This window comes from Drosophila teissieri, chromosome 2R, assembly GCF_016746235.2.
Source record: "Drosophila teissieri strain GT53w chromosome 2R, Prin_Dtei_1.1, whole genome shotgun sequence".
Classification (NCBI taxonomy): Eukaryota; Metazoa; Arthropoda; class Insecta; order Diptera; family Drosophilidae; genus Drosophila; species Drosophila teissieri.
The window spans coordinates 19,118,897-19,137,731 of NC_053030.1; the positions used below are offsets into that span (position 1 = coordinate 19,118,897).

Consider the following 18,835-nt stretch of genomic DNA (forward strand, 5'->3'; position numbering starts at 1 on the left):
TTGATTTAGGAGCGAACTACGGCTGGTTGGCGGTGGTGTGGGGGTTGTGGTTCACAGCTATTAGTTGTCGTTTGAACTGCATTTATATGGGAACTTTTGTATTTGTTATTCCAGAAGTACAGGCACAAAGAAGTTTCAATTCCAGAAGCACAGGTACAAAGAAGTTTCAATTACATTTAAGTTTAAAGAACGATATGTGAAACCAGTTTGTATATACATACATATGGTGCTTAGAAAGCAAAGAGCCTGCAAAACCATATAAAGCAACCGCAATAGGAGAGTAAAAGCTAGAGAGGAAACCGCAAATGTCTCTAAGCTGACTATTAATCCCTTTTCTCCCACAGCCATGACGGCATCTCTTGCTCATGCCGCACAGGGTAACCACAACAACAATAGCAGCACCAGAACCACATCCGCATCCAACTCCAACACCAGCGCCAGCACCGGAAAGTCCAAGCCACCGGCTGGTTACATGAGCACCCGATCGGCGGCGATGATGGCCTTGGCATTGGGACAAACACCGGGTGGCAGGAGCGACAAGTCCCCGCCAGCTCCTCGAGCCGCATCACCCGCCCAGTCGCAAACCCAATCCCAGTGCCAGTCCCAAACGCAGTCACCACATCCCGGTGCCAACCGAAGGCTATCGAATGCCTCTTCCCTACCCAGCAACGTGTCCAGATCCAAGCCATCCACGCCGACGGCGACCAGGGCGGCAGCTCAGCTCAATGGTTCGGGTCTCTTCTCCGGCGGCAGTAACTCCAGCGGCTCCGACAACGATGGCTTCAGTGCGTCCGGCTCCTCGGCGGCCACTGCCCTGCGGCGTTTGTACTTCAAGAGCGGACGCAGCATCAAGAACAAGATCAATGCCTCGACCACGTCGTCGACTCCACTGAACGGACTGCCCCTGAATCCGGTGTCCAGTGCCTATCACAACTCCGTTGGTGGACCCATGCACAACATGACGACGGCAGGCGGAGTGCCAAAGGTATGTATAGTATATGGAAAACAATATGTTGTGGAATTATACAAAAACATCTGTGTATCTTAAGGATACAAGTGCCACAGAAGCACTAGTTGCTAAGCCATTTGTATTCATAATACACACACTCGTTTATATTTATGTTAGTCCGGCTTCAAAGGCAGAATTTGGCAGAGATTACACAGAGCTTTTTGCATTTAATCCATTTTAAAAGTGCTAGAAAGCAACAGAGCAGAAGTAATTCCCGTAATCCCCTTGCAGCTGGTGGTGATGGGCACCTCATCAGCCTCGATTCCGGACACCACCATCAACACGTCCACGGACTCCGCCTGCACGCTCATCACGAATGTGACCCACACGGATACCTCGGAGACGTGCGACTCCCTGGACCTGGGTGAGTTCCTTTACACACATCCCGATCTGATTGCTTGATTGATGTCCTCGTGCGGCCGAATTAATTAATCAACTAATCAATCTGGCCCGCGCCTTCTGCTATTCATTCCATCTTACGTCCTTCTTTCGCTTCCTTCGCTTCCTTCGTTTCCTTTGCCAGGTGACAACTCGTGTCCCAGTGAGCCGCTCTTCAGCTCGCTGGAGGAGCCACTGCTCACCGCCGTCCACATCGATTCGGAGCACGAGGGATTCGGCGGCATGGGCTGCGGCAGGGGAGGCGCCAATGGACGCGGCGCCACTGAGCTGGAACTAACGAGCTGTTCAAGGTATCCGCCCAGGCCCGACATGAATCTCCAGGACAGCGTCGAGGTACGTGGCGGAATTTAATTCCGGATTAAATCCGCAACTGAAGAAATGGCTCCCTATTTATTTTTAAAGTCAGCATTGCCTTTTATTCATAGCCGAAGTTTTTTAAATGGAAAATGTGTTTTTAAGTTTTATGTATCCCCTAAAACCCTTAAAAACCATTGATTACTTTAGTGCCTTGAACATGAGTATCCACTTTGGAAAGTATTTTCATTATCCTACAAGTCGTAAACTGCCAGTGCATTTCCATAAATGTACCCAGCAGTTAATCACTCCAGAAAGAGTTTTTTTAAGAGAATATTATCCTTATGGTGTTATTACGTTTCCTTGCAGAGCCAGGAGTCCTGTTTGTCCATCCTGACCGGCGAGCCGTCCTCCACGACGCCACTGCTCTCCTCGCAGCGACGCCACCCGACGGGCGGTCACTCGCCGGGTAGCCAGCGACAGGAGCGGGAGCGGGAGCCCAGTACGGCTCCGCCGCCCACTCGAGTGCGGGAGCACTTCACCTTCGACCCCCCGCAGTCACCGAAGTCGGCGCGCAGCAGCGAGAAGTCCACCAGCCACTTTTCCTTCAAGAACTATGGTAATGAGTCGGCAAAAGCCACCGGAGTGGGCTCGGGCACAGGAGCAGGATCCGGGGCAGGAGTGGGAGGCGGAGGAGGAGGAGCTGGATCCGGGGTTGGAGGAAACGGAGTTATGGCCGCCAGTGAAGGCGACGAGGAGGACGACGAGCGCAGCGGCGACAGCATAGGCAATCGCAGCAAGAAACTGCGACCGCGGGAGCGTGACCCCAACCACATCTCGCCCAGCGTGTCGCCCTCGCACAGTCGCCGGGCCAGTCCGAAGCGGGAGAAGCGCCGCACCACGCCCATTGCCTCCACGGGCGCCATATCCAAGGTCAGCTCCGCGCCGCCCACCATGAAGGATGTGAACTTTTTCGGTAGCTCCGGCAAGCAAAAGCAGCGACAATCGCAACAGAACATTCCGCCGCACCAACTATCGCCATCGGCGCAGCAGCGCAAGTACTCGTCCAGTTCCTCGAGCGGCAGCAGCGAACGATGCCTGCGGGAGGCCACCGGTCCCGGCACCATGTTCCCCTTCGATCGCGAGGCCCTGGACTACGAGCGCATCCAGCGGGAGTGCTTTGCTCCCAGCTCCACGACGGCCAGCAACAGCAGTGACTCGGAGGCGGAAAACTGTTCCGTGTATGAGCGAAAGTCCGGAGCAGACATATTCCAGCAGTACTCGCGACTGAGCCACCAGGAGCAACTGCAGCAGCATTACCAGGAGCAGCGCGACTGGGAGCGCGATCGACCGCCGTCGCGCAAGAACTCCAAGCGCATCCGGCCGGATTCGGTGATCCACACAACCATACGGGAGAACCAGCAGTATGTGCCGCAGTCGGATGCCTTCTATCCCCAGGCCAAGTCCTCCTCCTCGCCCAGCGATCACTCCTACGCCGAGCTCAACAAGTTCGAGGACATTGCCAGCAAGTTCGAGCAGATACCGCCCAAGCATGGCTCCATTTCCGTTTCCGGTTCCGGGTCCCTGCTGAATCTGCACCACAAGATGCCCAGTCCGGGCAGCGAGTCCGCTGTCAGTCCCACGGACTCCGCACGCCGCCGATCCTTCAAGAACAAGCAGCGCCAGCAGAAGGAGGAGCACTTCTACATCCAAACGGAAGATCGCAACGCCGCTGGCAATGGACCCATCAACGTGACCGCCAATCCGCTGGAGGCGGCCGCCGTCTGCAAGCAGCCACGTGCCACCATTGTCGTGCAGCAGGTGAGTGCTGAATATATCAAGATCCATCCGATCTCAATCTATAAATATTATTCGTGACGCGCCTTGACTTCTTACTAAGGATAGTAGTACCTGCATGTGTGCTGACAGTTCCCGGGAAATTTTCCAATGTGGGGCGCTCGCAGATACTGAGTACTTATTGATTTATGGGCCGGTTCTATTCATAATGTTCCTGCGAGCACATCTGTGGGGACATGCGGATAACGGAAGCTCTCTTTGTCCAACTCTCCAGCTTCGATTGGCTCCCTTGTGGGCTGCAGTGCTCCCCATTATCCGCATTTTCCGCATAACGCACCGCTTTGTCTGCGCTCCCACACCCACTCCCACTTTTCCTCTCTGGCGAGAGAGAGCTCTCTCTCTTTGCGATTTTCACAGCTAATAAAAAGGGGGCGCGCGCCACCGATCTCGTCAGTTATAGAGCGCCAACCGAAAGCAAAGCATCGCCATTAAAGCAGCGGAAACGCGAGAAATCAGACTGAAGTATTATCATCTAGAGATCGTGTTTTCACTACAAGTGCCAACCTGTTTGTGTTAGCTATGTAAACGCGGTGCCTTACGAACATAGAAGGCGGTAAAAAGGATAATAAATCCCTTAAACAATCTTTCGTATTCAAAGTCTATACATCCGGTGATTTAGTGTAATATGGCGCCCTTCTACAAGCGCATCTGCCGCAGTCTCTCAAAGCGCTACAAGGAGGTAACTATTATATATTGTAGCTATATTCCCTTTTGGCGCCGGGGGGGGACATGCCACAAAATCCCCCAAAGCCTGCCGCTTGATTGATTTTCCTAATGAGCCAACAACTAGTAGGGGGGCATCAATAAGCCCTCAGTTGATAAGATAGCAAGTTGATGGGCTTGATCCATCGAACAGCCGATATGCGAAATGCGAGATTTATCGAGCAACAATGACGTCAATTTGGTCATAAATTTCCATTGCACTCCATTCCAATCCGCTCCGCTCTGCTTGGGTCCGCGATAGTGGTTATGGATGAATTCCTGCCTAGATCGGAATTCGGATAGCTGGTTATCAGAGTGGACACCCACTTACTGGGGGCTGTGGGATGTTGCGACACAATCGGCGCTTTCGCTGAATGAGTTTCTGAGTTTCTGACCCACAATGAATTTTGTCGTAAATAATTAAAATGTTGCAAGTGACAGCGAAATGTGTGCGGGGGGGATATTCTTTATTATTCCGAACATATCCGCGATGACAGATGTCAAAATAAACTACCAGAGGGACCCAGTTGCCCAGTTTATCGAGAGTCCGCAGCAGATCGCAGGTTGTTTTCGCCTTATTTATTTACTTGCTCACATCGGATCATAAAAACATGAAAGCAAAGGCCGCGGCAAACTGGCGGCAAAAGGGGGCGGGAACTTGTCACGGAGCCCAGACAAACAAATATAAAGATATAGATTATCTATCTGTTCGAGTTTATTTAACGATTTCATTGTAAACGGCAGTGAGTTAGCATTTTATTCCGCGAACTTTTGCCCGTGATGCATAAAGACAGAATCGCTGGGCGTGTTGTAGAAGTGCATATACTCGTATAGTATGTAGATACAGATACAAATACAGATACAGCTACAGATACAAATACAGAAACAGATACAGCTACAGATACAGCTACAGCTACAGATTCAGATAGATTATAGATGTTCAGCGCGAAGGCATTTCCTGGTGCACAAGAAAAACAACAGCAGATATAGATATGTGCACAGCATACGGGCAGGAAAAGTATTATGTACCATTCAATTGAGTTTCCCATCCCAAAAACAAGCCATAAGAAACGAGATTCTTTTTTCCCGAGAACCAAGCGTGGCGCATCCTCCATTATTTAGTGGCACAACCTTCAATCAGGTGTAAAGTGTAATTGTTTCGCGCGTAGATCGATTGCCACCGTAAGTTTCAGATGGATTCAGGGTGTGCATGTGCGGGCATCGAGACGGTATAAATCTACATAAATTGCATGCGTCCCAGCCAGCAGATACTTGGACGATACCTGGCGATTTATCTACCGATTCACCTGCCACCTCCTGCGATTCAGTTTACCTGCTCACCTTGTCCGCTCCTTTGCTCCTTTGGCGAATTATTAGCAGGCACGCACTTGCTTGGCGATTGCAGCCTTGTGGGTGGCGTTTGGAGGTTGTCTAATCCACCCAGCACCCCAGCAACCCCCTCCACTCATGCCATTTCCACCTTCATAGTAAACATCGGCAGAAACGCAAACATGTTTCCCCAGTTTTTCCCATTGTTGGTTGTTGTTTCCTATTGATTTTACATTGAGTGGTCGAATGGCTTCCTTTGATTTCAGGCAAATGTGTGCGAGAGTGCATTTGCCGCTCGATGGCCTTCGATGGCCTTCGATGCCATAAATCGCTTAAGCTTTGTCCTTGCTGGACCTTAAATTTCCACCATAAACACGCAAGCCAATGAAGTGCAACCACAAAAGACTGAGCACAACTAATTACCTATTATATGAATTAGCCAACTACACAAGTTAATTGGCCATTATTTCGCTGCCGCAGCCTTCAAAGGTCAGTTTACCCCAGCATTTTTCCTTTTCGCACTTTCACTTAGCGCCGCGGCCATTCACTCTTTTAGTTGGATGGAAAACGGGCAGCATTTTGCCGCTCATTGATAAATGATAAATGGGAGAAACGGTTATTGACTCTGCCAGGGCCGAAAATCCATATCCAATGTGGCTAATTATAGCGCTTATGGCGCTTTTGGCCAAACATTCGCCACTTGCTTTGTGGTCACGGACTCGATTAGGTTCACCTCAACCTTAGCACGGCGATTTGAACCCAGCAATTGGCAGACCTGAACTTTCCTCGCAGCTGGACACTGCGTATACTTGATAATTGCCAACGGGTCGGCTACTTAATTCGGCCACTTGATGCCGCCCGTACTGGCTGCTGATACTCTGTGACCCCTGCAGCTACTTCATAATCACGCTCCTCCACTTTTCCTCTGCCATTTTGAGGGCACTGTGTCTCTGGGCGGATTCAGTAGGCCGCTCGGTGCGATTCTGCTCGAGGCCAATTGCCTTACAAAGTGACATTAATTAGCTGATTTATGAACCGCCCCCGCACACCTGGGCCTGCTTTCATCCGCCACTTGGCCACTTTGATGGCAAATTCATTGACCCCATTCGGTTTGGCGAAGGCTACTACTGCATTTGCTGCAGAGGCAGTAGATACAGATACAGATACAGCTGCATCAGCATCTGCAACTGCACTTGCTGCAGCACGGCCATAAATAAACCTTTGCTATAAATAAACAGCAACAAGGAGATATAGATATAGATATAGATGTGCCAGCGTTCTGCTCTTGTTATTGTGCATATGCCAAACATACCAAAAGTAATCGTTCGCGGAAACATTTCCCAGCAGCGCAAATAGTTGGCTGCAGGTAAATAACCTTATTGTTGCACTTTGCACTTGCTCAGCTGTCAGAAGCGTGCACAGTGTTAGTTTCAGGAAAAGAAATCCCCTAACGAGGAAAAATCACCCGAAATGTTTCACTTCGTTGTTCGGTGGAAAAGCGGTCCATCAAATCGCAGACACTTTCATTTCGGGCAACATCGTGATTAGTGTGCGGCGTGAAAATTATGGTGTTTGGGTAAATCGCAATTTAAACAGCGTCTGCCCGCGGTAATGATATGTTTTCCACTTTGGCCGGACCCCACATCAAGCTTTCCGAGTTTGCCGAGTTCACCAATTTATTTTTAATATTCGTGCGGCATGAAAATAGCCAGAAAACCTGGCCAACACCCCGCACCCCACCCCTACCACCGTCTTCTTTCAGCCGGATTTTACAGGCGATTGAACACAGAGCGGCGTAAAAATGAAACAAAAACATGAAAAGTGATTTGCATGCATGGCGCGCGATTATTTTCAATACATACTTGCCAAACTAAATGTATTTTTAAGCGATGCCAAAACTGGTGGTGGGCTTGCAAGTCGATGGGGTGTGAAATGAGTACTGGCAGCTCCTGTAATATCAATTATAATCTATGCGAACATTCTGCACAGTTAAGCCTGCGAACTTGATAACCATTTCTGTTTGCATTTGCCATAAACAAAACCGAATCTAATTGCATTCCAATCTGTTCACTTGCTGCTGGTTTTCACGTCTTGGTTTTCTCCTCCAAAGCTCCAAAGCTTATTGAATTCAGCCAATCTGCCATCGATTCCTGCCACTCTGCACGTAGACTGTGCCTTTGACAATCCCACTTTTTTGGGGCATGGATGCCTCGTGTTATCTGGATTCGAAATTCCCAACATTTTATTCGCCTGTTTTTCGGGGAGCTCTATACATTTTCCTAACACCTCCAGTCGGTTTGCTTTTTAATAGCCAATTCTCATGAGTTTGGATACACAAATGCGCTGCGTAGTACTGGAAAGCATCAGCATGGAATCTATAAGAATATTCCCTGGAGAAACTGATAGAAAGGGGAATATGACTTGTGCGTTACCCACGGATCTTAATAACAAATGGTTTTCGTATTCAACTTAGTTTAAAAGTCCTTTTTCTGCGCAGTCTTAAAGCAACTTAAATGGTTTGTTACACACAATACTACAGTGTATACTCGTACATTAAAGCTACTCCGATTTCATAGCTACCAACATTGGGATGCCAAAAACCATAGAGAGCTTTAAAAAAATAAATGTTGGGAAACTTGAAAACCCCCGGCAATCGTTTCCCTTTAAATGCTACCCTAGAAGTTCTGTTCTTCATCGCACTTCTTTCGTTTCTCGTTTTTTCGGGAACTCTGGGGTGTGTGTAGCAACTTTTTTCCCCCCAATGCAATGCGATGCTAAAAATAATCGAGAAAAGTGAAAAAAAAGAAAAGAAGCAACGCACTAAGCGATGCAAGAAAAACTATTTTCGGCGTTTGTGTAATGGGGAAAATGGGAAATGGCAGCCAAGATGAAAAAGAGCAGCGTCACAGCAGCATGTCCAACGCAATATTACTCATACGCCGCGTGTAACGCGTCACTGCCTGTGCGATGTTGGGGACTTTCGCGATGGTTTCGTCATCAGCGAAAGTGTCGCCTCCCCTTTCGGCGCCATCAAATTGCTCCCCCGAGTTGGTAATACCCAAAAGTTTCCCTGTTGGCCACTTGAAATACATGTGCCGAGTGTGGGAATGTCTAAATAGGAGGAGCTGTGAAATCGAGAACCTTTAGTGGGCGGTATCATTAGAGCCCCTCACACACACACACACATTCTCACATTATTAATTAGCGCCTGGGTGGAAATGCAGGCGAAGTTTTTCGTTTTCGCTTTTCCCTACTGTCATGCCTGCCAATAAAATACACAAATTAATTTGGGCATTTGCTGAATAAATAAATGTGTCCATACATACAAGTGGGTGGGTGTGCGTTCTCAGGTAGACTTTGGCGAAATGTATGTATATTCGGCGAGTGCTGGTGTAATTTATGGTGCAAGCATTTCTGTCTGCGTAAATTCTGGTTTAATTTACCTGACTGCCAGTCATTTGTTTTCTGCCCTGAAACACACAAATTTAAAGCCGAACTTTGATAGAGTTTTGTTTATTGGCAGTCTTTGTTTGCGGCGCTTACAAGGGATTTAAATAAATTGGTTGGTTTTCCAAGAAGTACAAGCTCTAATATGTTTCTAAAACAGAACAAAATTGTACACCAATTAGAGCACAATAGAAATGGTACATTTGTAGATTACAATAAAGATTATCAATAACAATGAATATTGCAAATGTAAGTGGATTGCTTATTGCTAAATGTTGCAATGGTGATGTTTATTGTATTATTATTTAATTGTATAAACCTTCGAATTGGATGTATCCTTTATGCAGAAGGTAGTTACTTGATTCAAAAGTTAGTGACGAAGGAAGTAGTTAGCCAAATGAGGCATGTAGCAGAAGCTTATTAGGGGTAACATTAGGCGCTATTATCTGAAAGCCAGGCGAAATTCTGGTCAATAGTCCTTGGCCAGTTAAACGAAGGCAAAACATAAATTTGCGGGAGTGGAAATTCACCTCGACACGAATGCCGGGAACTACTATTCGTATTTGAATTTGCAACTGCAGACACGCAATGCAAAGGTTTACGGCATTTTCCAGGCTTTTGCATGGCCTGTCAGAACACCTGTTCAAGGTGTGTAGATAAAGCGAAAAGTTTTTTGAAAATCGCTGGGGAAAAACCCTTGAAGTGTGGCGAATCCTTGGCGAGTGGCAGAGTGCTGGCACTGCAAAAATTTATAAGCTCATGGTGGCAATGAATGAAGTCATCGGGGCATGAGCACTTGGTCGAGTAGTTGCGATTCAATTGGAAAAAGCAGCAATCCGCTTAACAATCAACGATACTTCCGACAGTCACCCTTTTCTTTTTGATGTTTCCTTTGCCCTCTTTACATTTTCTCATCGCTTCTTTTTTTTGTGTTTCTTTTATAGCCCTCGTTAAGTCTGGACAATACAGTCGAGACGCTGCTAATCAAGAACGAGGGGGACTTCATCAGCGTGGAGCAGGGCAAGGAGCTGGTGGCTCGCAAGCGCAACTCCCAGCAGCTGGCCCATCCGCCCACCCACTTGCATCACCACCCCCAGAGCCACGCCCACAATCATCACACCCTCCAGCAGCAGCAGCAGCAACAGCAACAGCAGCAGCAGCAGCAGCATCAGCAGCAGCAGCACAAGCGGGACGAGAACATGAGGCAGCTGCTGGATGTGACCAACACGCTCACCATTGAGGAGCTGCGCGACTTTGAGATGCGGTATGTAGTACGAGCTGGGAGCGATCCTCCTCCTGCTCCTTGCATTTCCCAACCGTCGTCCTGACCTTTGACGGATTACGTTTTATGGCCCGGCCGGAGATTTAATTTCCGATTGAATGCCAATCGATTTTTAAGACTCTCGTAAAAATGCTCGGACCAAAGCAATCAAATTTTAAATGGCCAAACGGACAAACGCACAAACGGGAAAAAAAGACAAAAACAAACAAAAAAAACAGAGGACTGCTTTATAGCCTTCACCTGCCAGCCGTTTTGCATTGCAACAAACTCGCGATGGGAAAAAAACGAACGAGAAAAATCCATGATGGGCTCATAACTTTTCAAATTACTCATACGACCTGTTGCCAGTTTGCAAAGTTTCTGCTGCCAGTTTCCGTTTTTGTTTCTGTTTCTGTTTCTGTGAAAAATCAGCAGATAAACAAATATTTCTGACTTGCTCGTGGACGCAGTTCCTGCATTTGATTGTCAGATATGGGATTTTAAATATTTTAAATATTCCACCAACGAAGCTGCATTGCATTGCATAGCATTTCATTAGTTTTCGGTCTGTTCACCAGATTGGGTACTTGAATTACCAATATTTTCCAATTTCTGGCTTGTGGTTAGTTCGCATCGACGCCCAAGGACACCATGCACATGTCCTTTGCCCCGCTGGCACTCACAGTTTCCAAGGACATGGCAGGTGAGCCCAGTGAAGCGGCTGTTGGTGTCGGCATCGGGTAAGAAATGCATATCTTGATCTCCATTAAACCGCTGTCATCTGCAGTTTGGGTTCAGCTGGTATTTCGTTGACTTCTCCCCTTTTGAAACCCCGAGTGACAGAACATGAGGATGCGAGCATAGAGGACTCGCATTTCTAGTTTGGTTTTTGGTACTAACGAGCTCACCTTGTTCGGATTTCAGATATGGCTCACCACATCACAGCCGCTCGCAATCGGTCAAGATGCCCGGCAGCCGAGCATCCGGAAGGCCAAATCAGTTGTGTCTGCCCCAGCAGAGATCCAGGTGGGTTTACATTCACCCCATATCATATTAGTTAACATGGTTATAAGCAATTTATCTCGCATTTAGGGTGGCTTCCATGCCGAATACCGGCGTAGAGGAGGAGTACTACAGACTGCGACACTTCTCGATAACCGGCAAGGGTGTGGTGAATCGCGGTGACTCCCTCAAGAGCCGACGCAGTCGCTCCAACAACAGCGTGGCCAGCTCCAACTCCAGCACGGAGCACCTGACCACCCAGCAGCAGCTGTCCGCCCCCGCATCCGTATCCGCCCGAACATCGCTGGCTTCCAGCCGGGAGAGCAGCACCTCCAATCCCGGCAACGGTCCCTATAGGTGAGTTGGTTTTCTATTTCTGAACTCACAAAACTTATTGTAAGGCTTTAAACCAACACATTTAGTTGAGAGCCATAATTAAATGGGAAAACTGAGATTGGTAATAAATATTATGTGCCGCAACAAATTGCGGGTTTCATTCGGAAACAGATGCGTATCATTAGTCAACGCCGCACAATTAAAGGCACATTATAAATCAAGATATATGCATCGACCAGAATGTCTGGCTCTCATTTGAATGCTTTTGAAAACCATTTGCATGCAATGGCACAATTGAAAGGTCAAGAGTCACCTAATTAACATTAAAATAACAATAGGACTAAGGGCCAATCGAGTTCGATCGCTTGGGATAATAGTTACACAAAGAGGGAGACTAATTGACTTTCTCCGCTTTCCTATTTCCCGATTCCAGAGTCCTGATGCTGGGAGGTCCTGCGGTGGGCAAGAGTTCGCTCGTCTCGCAGTTCATGACGTCGGAGTACCTGCACGCCTACGACACGAGCATCGGTGAGTTTGTACTACACCCCGCCGGAGATGCTTGCATCCGGCTTACCCTGTTCCATATTCCGGACTCCATGCCCCCAAAGAGCACTGCATAGCCCCCCTGTATCCCCTGTATCCCCTGTATCCCCCGTATCCAACCGTGTCATCCCATGTCTGTCTGCTGGCTGTGAGCGAGTGCTTTGGCTTTACTGGATATTATTTCATAACTCATTTGTTGGCACTACCTCCGTTTGCCTAGTCGATGTTGTAGCTGCCTTGCTGTATTATGTTGTCTTATACTGGCTATTATATTTGTTTTTGATTTTGTTGCTCAGTGTGTGTGTGCCGTCTGTGCCGTCTGTTTGCCCCCGTATCACATGGCTTTTTATGATTCCGTGTTCGGAAAGTTTCTATACTCCCCGCTTATTTTTTGTTTGATTTCGTCTGCTTTGGGCGTTTTATGATAGCGCCGAGCACTTGCCACCGCCCGGTGGGTCAACACATATTGGCATAAAGCATAACAAACGCTGCTGCAATGAAAATAAATTCGGATCATTTTTGGGTTTTTGCGACTCTCGAAAAGGAATGGAAACGTACGCGGAAAACTGTTTCATTCTTTGGCTGGGAGTCAATGAAAAGATTCGAATAAACATTTCTATTGGCACGAAAGCAATATGGGGGAAAAAATATGAATAAAACAATAAATGTTGGCAGCGAATGGAAAAATTAAATGAAAATAATTTTGTCGTTCGTCGCTTATTTGGAAATTTTTAGTGCGATATTTAACGATTTTTGGTTGTGATCAAATCCAAATTCCTTATGATATATACATACATATAAATATATAGCAAACGGTCCCAGTGTAATTGCTTATCCAACACACAAAAAAAAACCTCATACCGAAAATCCGCTAATGTATCATACTGTTTTATAAAGCAATGATAATTTGTTCTGTTTCTCTCCATTCCGAATATCAACCAATCATTCAACTCAATGTCTCAAACTGACCCTACAAAACTTGAAAAACTCAACAACAACAACCGAATTAACAACAACATCTTTGTACATACAACAACAAATCGTGATCAATTGTAATCAGATCTAGGCAACTGTGATATACGCATTCTAATTGAAAAAGCCGCCGACGGTAAAAGCAACCAGCAACTGAACAATATAATTATTAACCTTGTTAACTATGCTACTCCTTAATATTTATCCAAATATCTCTATACACCTAATTGAAACGCTTTTCGACTCTCCAAATAAAATTAACCAAACTCAACCAAACTAGCCAAACCAAACCAAACACTTAATCCACAATTGCATTAGTCCTGCGCTTGAAAGCTAGAAAAACTCCGAAACACACCTGGTCCCGCCCACTAGCCACGCCCCGGATGTTAGAACACCTCTCCCCCTCCAAAAAAAAAAACGAAAAAGAAATATCGCACCACCTAGCCAATATAGCGATACATAATATATAGTTCCATAGACCGCTCCACAATCGATTGTCAATTGAATGCGGCCTTTGTTTCGCTTGTGATTTATGGCCAGTCAGTCGATGGGCGGCAGCCTTGAGGGCAGGCATTCGATATTGAAATGATTATGCACATCACAAACACAACTAATGAAATTTAATTAATGATATGCTGGGCCTCGCGTTCGGGCTGCAATTATTGATTGCCACCTGGGGACAGGGATGGGAATGAAATAATGGTCGTGCCATATATTCAAAACTATAAATGCCACAGCCTCACCTATGGCGTTTTTAATTAAAAAAGAGGCAAACAGAGAGCCCATTAAATGAATAATAATTGAGAAAACACCCAGTCCCACACAAACAAAGTCGCATCTACCCAGCATTTACCCTTCCTCACTTTCACTACCCATTTGTAGACGGGTTTTCCACCCCATGAATGTGGCATACATTTCGTTGCATACTTGTGGGGGCCAATTTAATTTCCCATACATTAGCATACATTTCGGGGCAGTCCGGCGAGGACTTCCGGTGAATCCCCGAAGCTGTGTTCATTCAACTTGGCTAATGGACACCCAAATACTCGCATGCAGTGGACGACACTTGTAGATAAGCCCATCACACAAACACCCACCCAACTAAAACACATGCAAATGCTCTTTGTTTCTGCACTTTTAAACGTGGATGTTGTAAATCATTTCATTGCTTGACATTTGAGTTATCGAACTTAAGCTATAGCTGTGAGCACATGCTAATACATTGGTACTAACCTCGATTTTTCCCTTCAATGTGTGCAGATGATGAGTCTGGCGAGAAGGCCGTTTCAGTATTACTCAGTGGCGAAGAGTCCGAGCTGATATTCATCGACCATGGATACACCGAAATGACTGTAAGTACCTTTCAAAGCACTCATCATTCTCTCAAGGGTATGGGACAGTGGTCACAATAACGCAGGGGAATGCATAATTTAAAAACAATACATTTTTTATTTCAAATATTTTTAAAAACCTAATGTAAATATCTACCTATTTGCATAGAGTGCAAGTGCCCTTCATAGTGCGATCACATGCACACGCACTCAAAACAAATTGATTCTCTAATGGACTTAGGTGCTTTCGAAACACCCATTATGCAGCCTCCAAAGCCTTGTTGCCATTATTGTGACCAGTGGTATTATACATATATACATACTTGTACATACATACCTGCTCATCCATCCGGCGCCCTGCACTCTATCTGTGACATTTCATAATGCCATTAGCATGCACGGCCATCAACTTACCCACACAGCCAGCAGCGGGAAATCACACTTTGGCAAAGCCCTCAACCTCACTCAATGTCACTTCGGTGTCACCGCCATTTCTCCATCCTTTCACAGCCGGATGAGTGCCTGACCAACTACGATCCGCACGGTTACTGCGTCATCTACTCGGCCGCGGACAGGAGCAGCTTCAGTGTGGCGGAGCAGGTGCTGCAGGTGCTCTGGACCAATCAGAACATCGCCCAGAAGGCAGTCATCCTGGTATCGAACAAGGCCGACCTGGCCAGGAGTCGACTGGTCACCTCCGAAGGTAAGCGACACGTTATAATGCTAATAAATATGTGGGAGGTTTCGGTGATTTCCCCCCTCCCCATGAACATCAGAACTGCGCTCGATTGGGTCCGTTACAAATAGATAGATATATGGGTATATATAGCGATGTAGTTCGAGTGTATAAACAGGACCGTCGGGCAGGGTCAGCTGAAGAGTTTGCCAAGCGGAAGTCATCCGCCGCAGCGGTTCGCCTACCCAAACAGCCGGAATCTTAAGTGGAGGTGCTTCCAAATACCCCACACCCCACACCCTTCCTGAGGGTCGCCAGTTTCGGGGGTCTTTTTGTCTACTCAAGTGCTTTCACTTGACTTTTATATCAGATTCCCTTTAAGACCAAGGTAACTCGGGCGCTTTCATCTAAGTAATTCAATATTTTCCGTTAAATTACGTTTGTTATTATGAAAGTAAGGGCGGGTGGTGGCTGCAAAGGGTTCCCCAGCTCAGCCAGAGAAATGGCAGAAATGGCAGTGGAGGGAAATTGTTTCAGCGCAAAATTGATTACATTTCGTCCCGTGTGGCATGTGTTCCGCTCAAGGTTTAAGGCCCATAAGCCTATTGTTGTAAACAGGGCGACAACAGGACCTCCATTCGCCACCCACAAAAGTCACCCACCTCCAAAACACAATCTGGAATTTGGGCGGAGAGCTCTTGTCCACCTAATGCGACGCCCTAATTTCATAAAGTATTTATAGAATTTTGTATGCCTCTGGCAATAATAAAATGAGCTCTTGCCCCAGAAACGTCTGGATAAAAGATATATTCATAAATCTATACATTGTCACGCTGATTGGGAAAATATATGAATAAAACGTTAGTGCGTCACAGGTGATTTTGCCACTCCACAGACTCTAAAAAGCCTTTTACAAATTTAATGTGTTTTCCATTTCCACCTCCTAACTTTTGGGCATACTTAATGATGGTAGTGACGCACTAATTATCCAATACGGGTAAATATTGCCCAATGTTGCAAAACTTTTGTTTACCTTTAATTAGGATACTATTTCAACTGTAATCAAAAATCGGAAGGTTAAGAGCTTAAGTCTTTAAGCGCCCAGGCAGAGCTGACCTGCCTATCAAACTGTAATAAAGCGAACCGAAAAGTACATATACAAATAAATATATGTAACTTTCGTCACATTGTTAATAAAAATGTGCGCCTGTCATAAAATTTGCACCAGGAGGGTCACCATACGCCTGGTGTACCGAACTTTGATGCTTCACATTTTACGAGTTGTGTACACATCTGTGGACAAGACGTGACGGATGGGCTGGGATCGGTAGTATTCCCCGCATCATGTTTAGATACAAATCCCAGTCCAGGACCAGGACCAGGATGAGGTTTTACGACCAACACCGAGTTAACTAAGCGAGGCCATTCGATTTGATTAACTGGGATGATGGGCGGCCAACTAAGCTTGAATGAGATGCTTTTGGCCATAATTTCCACACATTTTCACTTAACCTCTCCATCGTGTTTTTCATTACAGAGGGCAAGGCCATGGCCACCGCCTACGATTGTAAATTCATCGAGACCTCGGTGGGTATTAATCACAACGTGGACGAGCTGCTGGTGGGTCTGTTATCACAGATACGGCTCAAGCTGGAGAATCCCGAAAAGTCCAGGTGGGTGTTGAGCTACTGATAAATAATCTTCACTTCATTTACTTATGGTTATTATGTTTTCTTGTTTTGCCACAGGGATCTTTTCCGAAAGCGTTCGATTCGCAAGTCAAAGAGACGCGCCTGCTCGCCGCTGAATGCTGGCTGCCTGAATGCCAATACACCGCTGGGTCCGCTGGGGGAGGCGGTGGCCACGCCCCCGGGCAGTGCCCAAAGCAGGTGAGTCATCGCCACGCCGACAGGCCATCAGAATCAGGACGCCATGCTCATGCACCCTACTCTTTTGCAGTCCCCGCAAATACCGCGGATCAAGGACCTCCACCAGCCTGAAAGTCAAGGGCCTTTTGGGCCGCGTGTGGACTCGGGACTCGAAGTCGAAGAGCTGCGAGAATCTGCATGTACTCTAAGCACCGAAATTATCCACAGTGTAACCCACAAGTTTCCTATAGAGTATGCAAGATCCTAAGTTAAAGAAAAAACAGACTCGACTACTACCGCGGGTATTATTCCCAACTGTACATATTGTGCATAAGTTTAGCTTTAATTTACGCTAGTCATTTCCTCCATTAATCATTGTATATAGTTTGTCTAAATATAAAACTATTATTTGTACTTATTTGGTTACTTATGGTTTTCGTTTTCCTCTAAGCATGAGTTGGGATAATTTACAATGCTCGAATCTGTTTGGGTCGCCTTGCCCGAGTTGCGACTGGAATAAATTAGTTATATTTTTGATTGAAAGAAATCAAAATACAAAGGAATCCAAAAGAATAAAGCAATAATTTTTAAAAAGAGAAAATAATATTTTACCCTTGTTCATGGACAAATGAATACCAATTGTACTGATTTTTTGAAGATATGAATGAAACTTATTGTTAATTATATACGTGTAGTTATACATTTGTAATGGCATTGAATCGCATTTTAAAATGGCATTAATATTCACATGTATGTTGAGTGGATTAAGAGTTCATAATTTAATTGATCGATTGAGAACCAGAAAATATATTAACCACATTGTGCAATTTTGCTTAAATAGACCTAGGAATTATGCCATAATTGTTAACCTAAACCATTTTTTTGAATCAAAGAAGCCCATCGTGCACCCACAATCCGCACGCCCTAGGTTTCTCAAGTTAGTCGGGACCATTTCAAAATTAATCAAAGATAAAAGAAATATGCAAGAAACACTAGATTTACACACAAGGGCTACTTTTAGGTTCATGTCAGCGTAGTTTTACATTAATGCAATATGTGATTTTACACAAGGTCCACTAAATCAAGAGCCTAAGCAAAACCATTTTGTTAATGTGTGCAATGCGACCTGCTGTATCAAATATTGAGGTCGGATAAAGAATTTGTAGATTTTTAACTATTAATGTGAACACTAGAACACTAGTAGTGTAGGGCAAAACACACACCCATTCCATAAAGATCTAGATGTCCATTAAATGTATTATAAATGTCCATTAAGTATTATAATCACCAACAATTGCAGCACAATGGAATTTAACGGATTGGTGTTCTGGCGAATATCATGGCATTGGAATAGTTGCGACATTGAAGGAAAACCTAAACAACACGTGCATCCTAACGTGTGTGTAAAGTATCCGATATAAACCAGATAGTTAAAATATTTATAGCTGTAATTGATTTTTGTCCAGAACTCTGTGTATTATTCTCGCTCAACATGAATATGAATTCGAGCCGAAAACTATATAGGAAAGTGATAAAGCACACTCGATTTTGCACAGTTTGTCATACCTTGTATAAGGAAAAGCGAAAGTCAGCCATAAATGTAAGAAGCAGCAGAGTGGTGAAAAGTTATCAATTGAATGCATGTTTCAATTTTTCCGCTCCGATAATATATGTCTAATGAGTGTATATTAAATGTGAAAAGTTCAATTTAACTGTTTTTTAAATCGTGTTTTATTTGTGAGGGGCGTCTACAAAAATATTACAAAATAATAAAAAATACTCGTTTTTATTGATTGTTTTGTAGTTGAA

The 18,835-nt window shown here is 45.6% G+C and overlaps 2 protein-coding genes across 2 annotated transcripts; both read left to right on the top strand.

Annotated features, from left to right (window-relative positions):
* The first annotated feature begins 346 nt into the window (after positions 1-346).
* Positions 347-4,178, top strand: LOC122614507 (endochitinase A-like). Its single transcript, XM_043789072.1, has 5 exons — positions 347-985; positions 1,241-1,373; positions 1,533-1,741; positions 2,072-3,523; positions 4,158-4,178. Exons 1-5 carry the CDS (start codon positions 347-349, stop codon positions 4,176-4,178), a joined length of 2,454 nt encoding a protein of 817 aa, XP_043645007.1.
* Positions 3,974-17,769, top strand: LOC122613703 (1-phosphatidylinositol 3-phosphate 5-kinase-like). The gene is made up of 10 exons (XM_043788015.1): positions 3,974-4,238; positions 9,982-10,301; positions 11,223-11,324; positions 11,391-11,657; positions 12,070-12,164; positions 14,412-14,503; positions 14,993-15,185; positions 16,696-16,831; positions 16,907-17,047; positions 17,118-17,769. Exons 1-10 carry the CDS (start codon positions 4,185-4,187, stop codon positions 17,233-17,235), a joined length of 1,518 nt encoding a protein of 505 aa, XP_043643950.1. The 5' UTR covers positions 3,974-4,184; the 3' UTR covers positions 17,236-17,769.
* The last annotated feature ends 1,066 nt before the right edge of the window (positions 17,770-18,835 follow it).

What these genes read in the sequence shown, in the direction of transcription:
- LOC122613703 (XM_043788015.1), top strand. Translation starts at nt 4,185, where the DNA reads ATGGCGCCCTTCTACAAGCGCATCTGCCGCAGTCTCTCAAAGCGCTAC. An exon ending in TCTCAAAGCGCTACAAGGAG is followed by an intron (nt 4,239 to 9,981) that starts GTAACTATTATA and finishes TTTCTTTTATAG; the next exon opens with CCCTCGTTAAGTCTGGACAA. An exon ending in CTGCGCGACTTTGAGATGCG is followed by an intron (nt 10,302 to 11,222) that starts GTATGTAGTACG and finishes TTCGGATTTCAG; the next exon opens with ATATGGCTCACCACATCACA.
- LOC122614507 (XM_043789072.1), top strand. Translation starts at nt 347, where the DNA reads ATGACGGCATCTCTTGCTCATGCCGCACAGGGTAACCACAACAACAAT. An exon ending in GTGCGACTCCCTGGACCTGG is followed by an intron (nt 1,374 to 1,532) that starts GTGAGTTCCTTT and finishes TTCCTTTGCCAG; the next exon opens with GTGACAACTCGTGTCCCAGT. An exon ending in ATCTCCAGGACAGCGTCGAG is followed by an intron (nt 1,742 to 2,071) that starts GTACGTGGCGGA and finishes GTTTCCTTGCAG; the next exon opens with AGCCAGGAGTCCTGTTTGTC.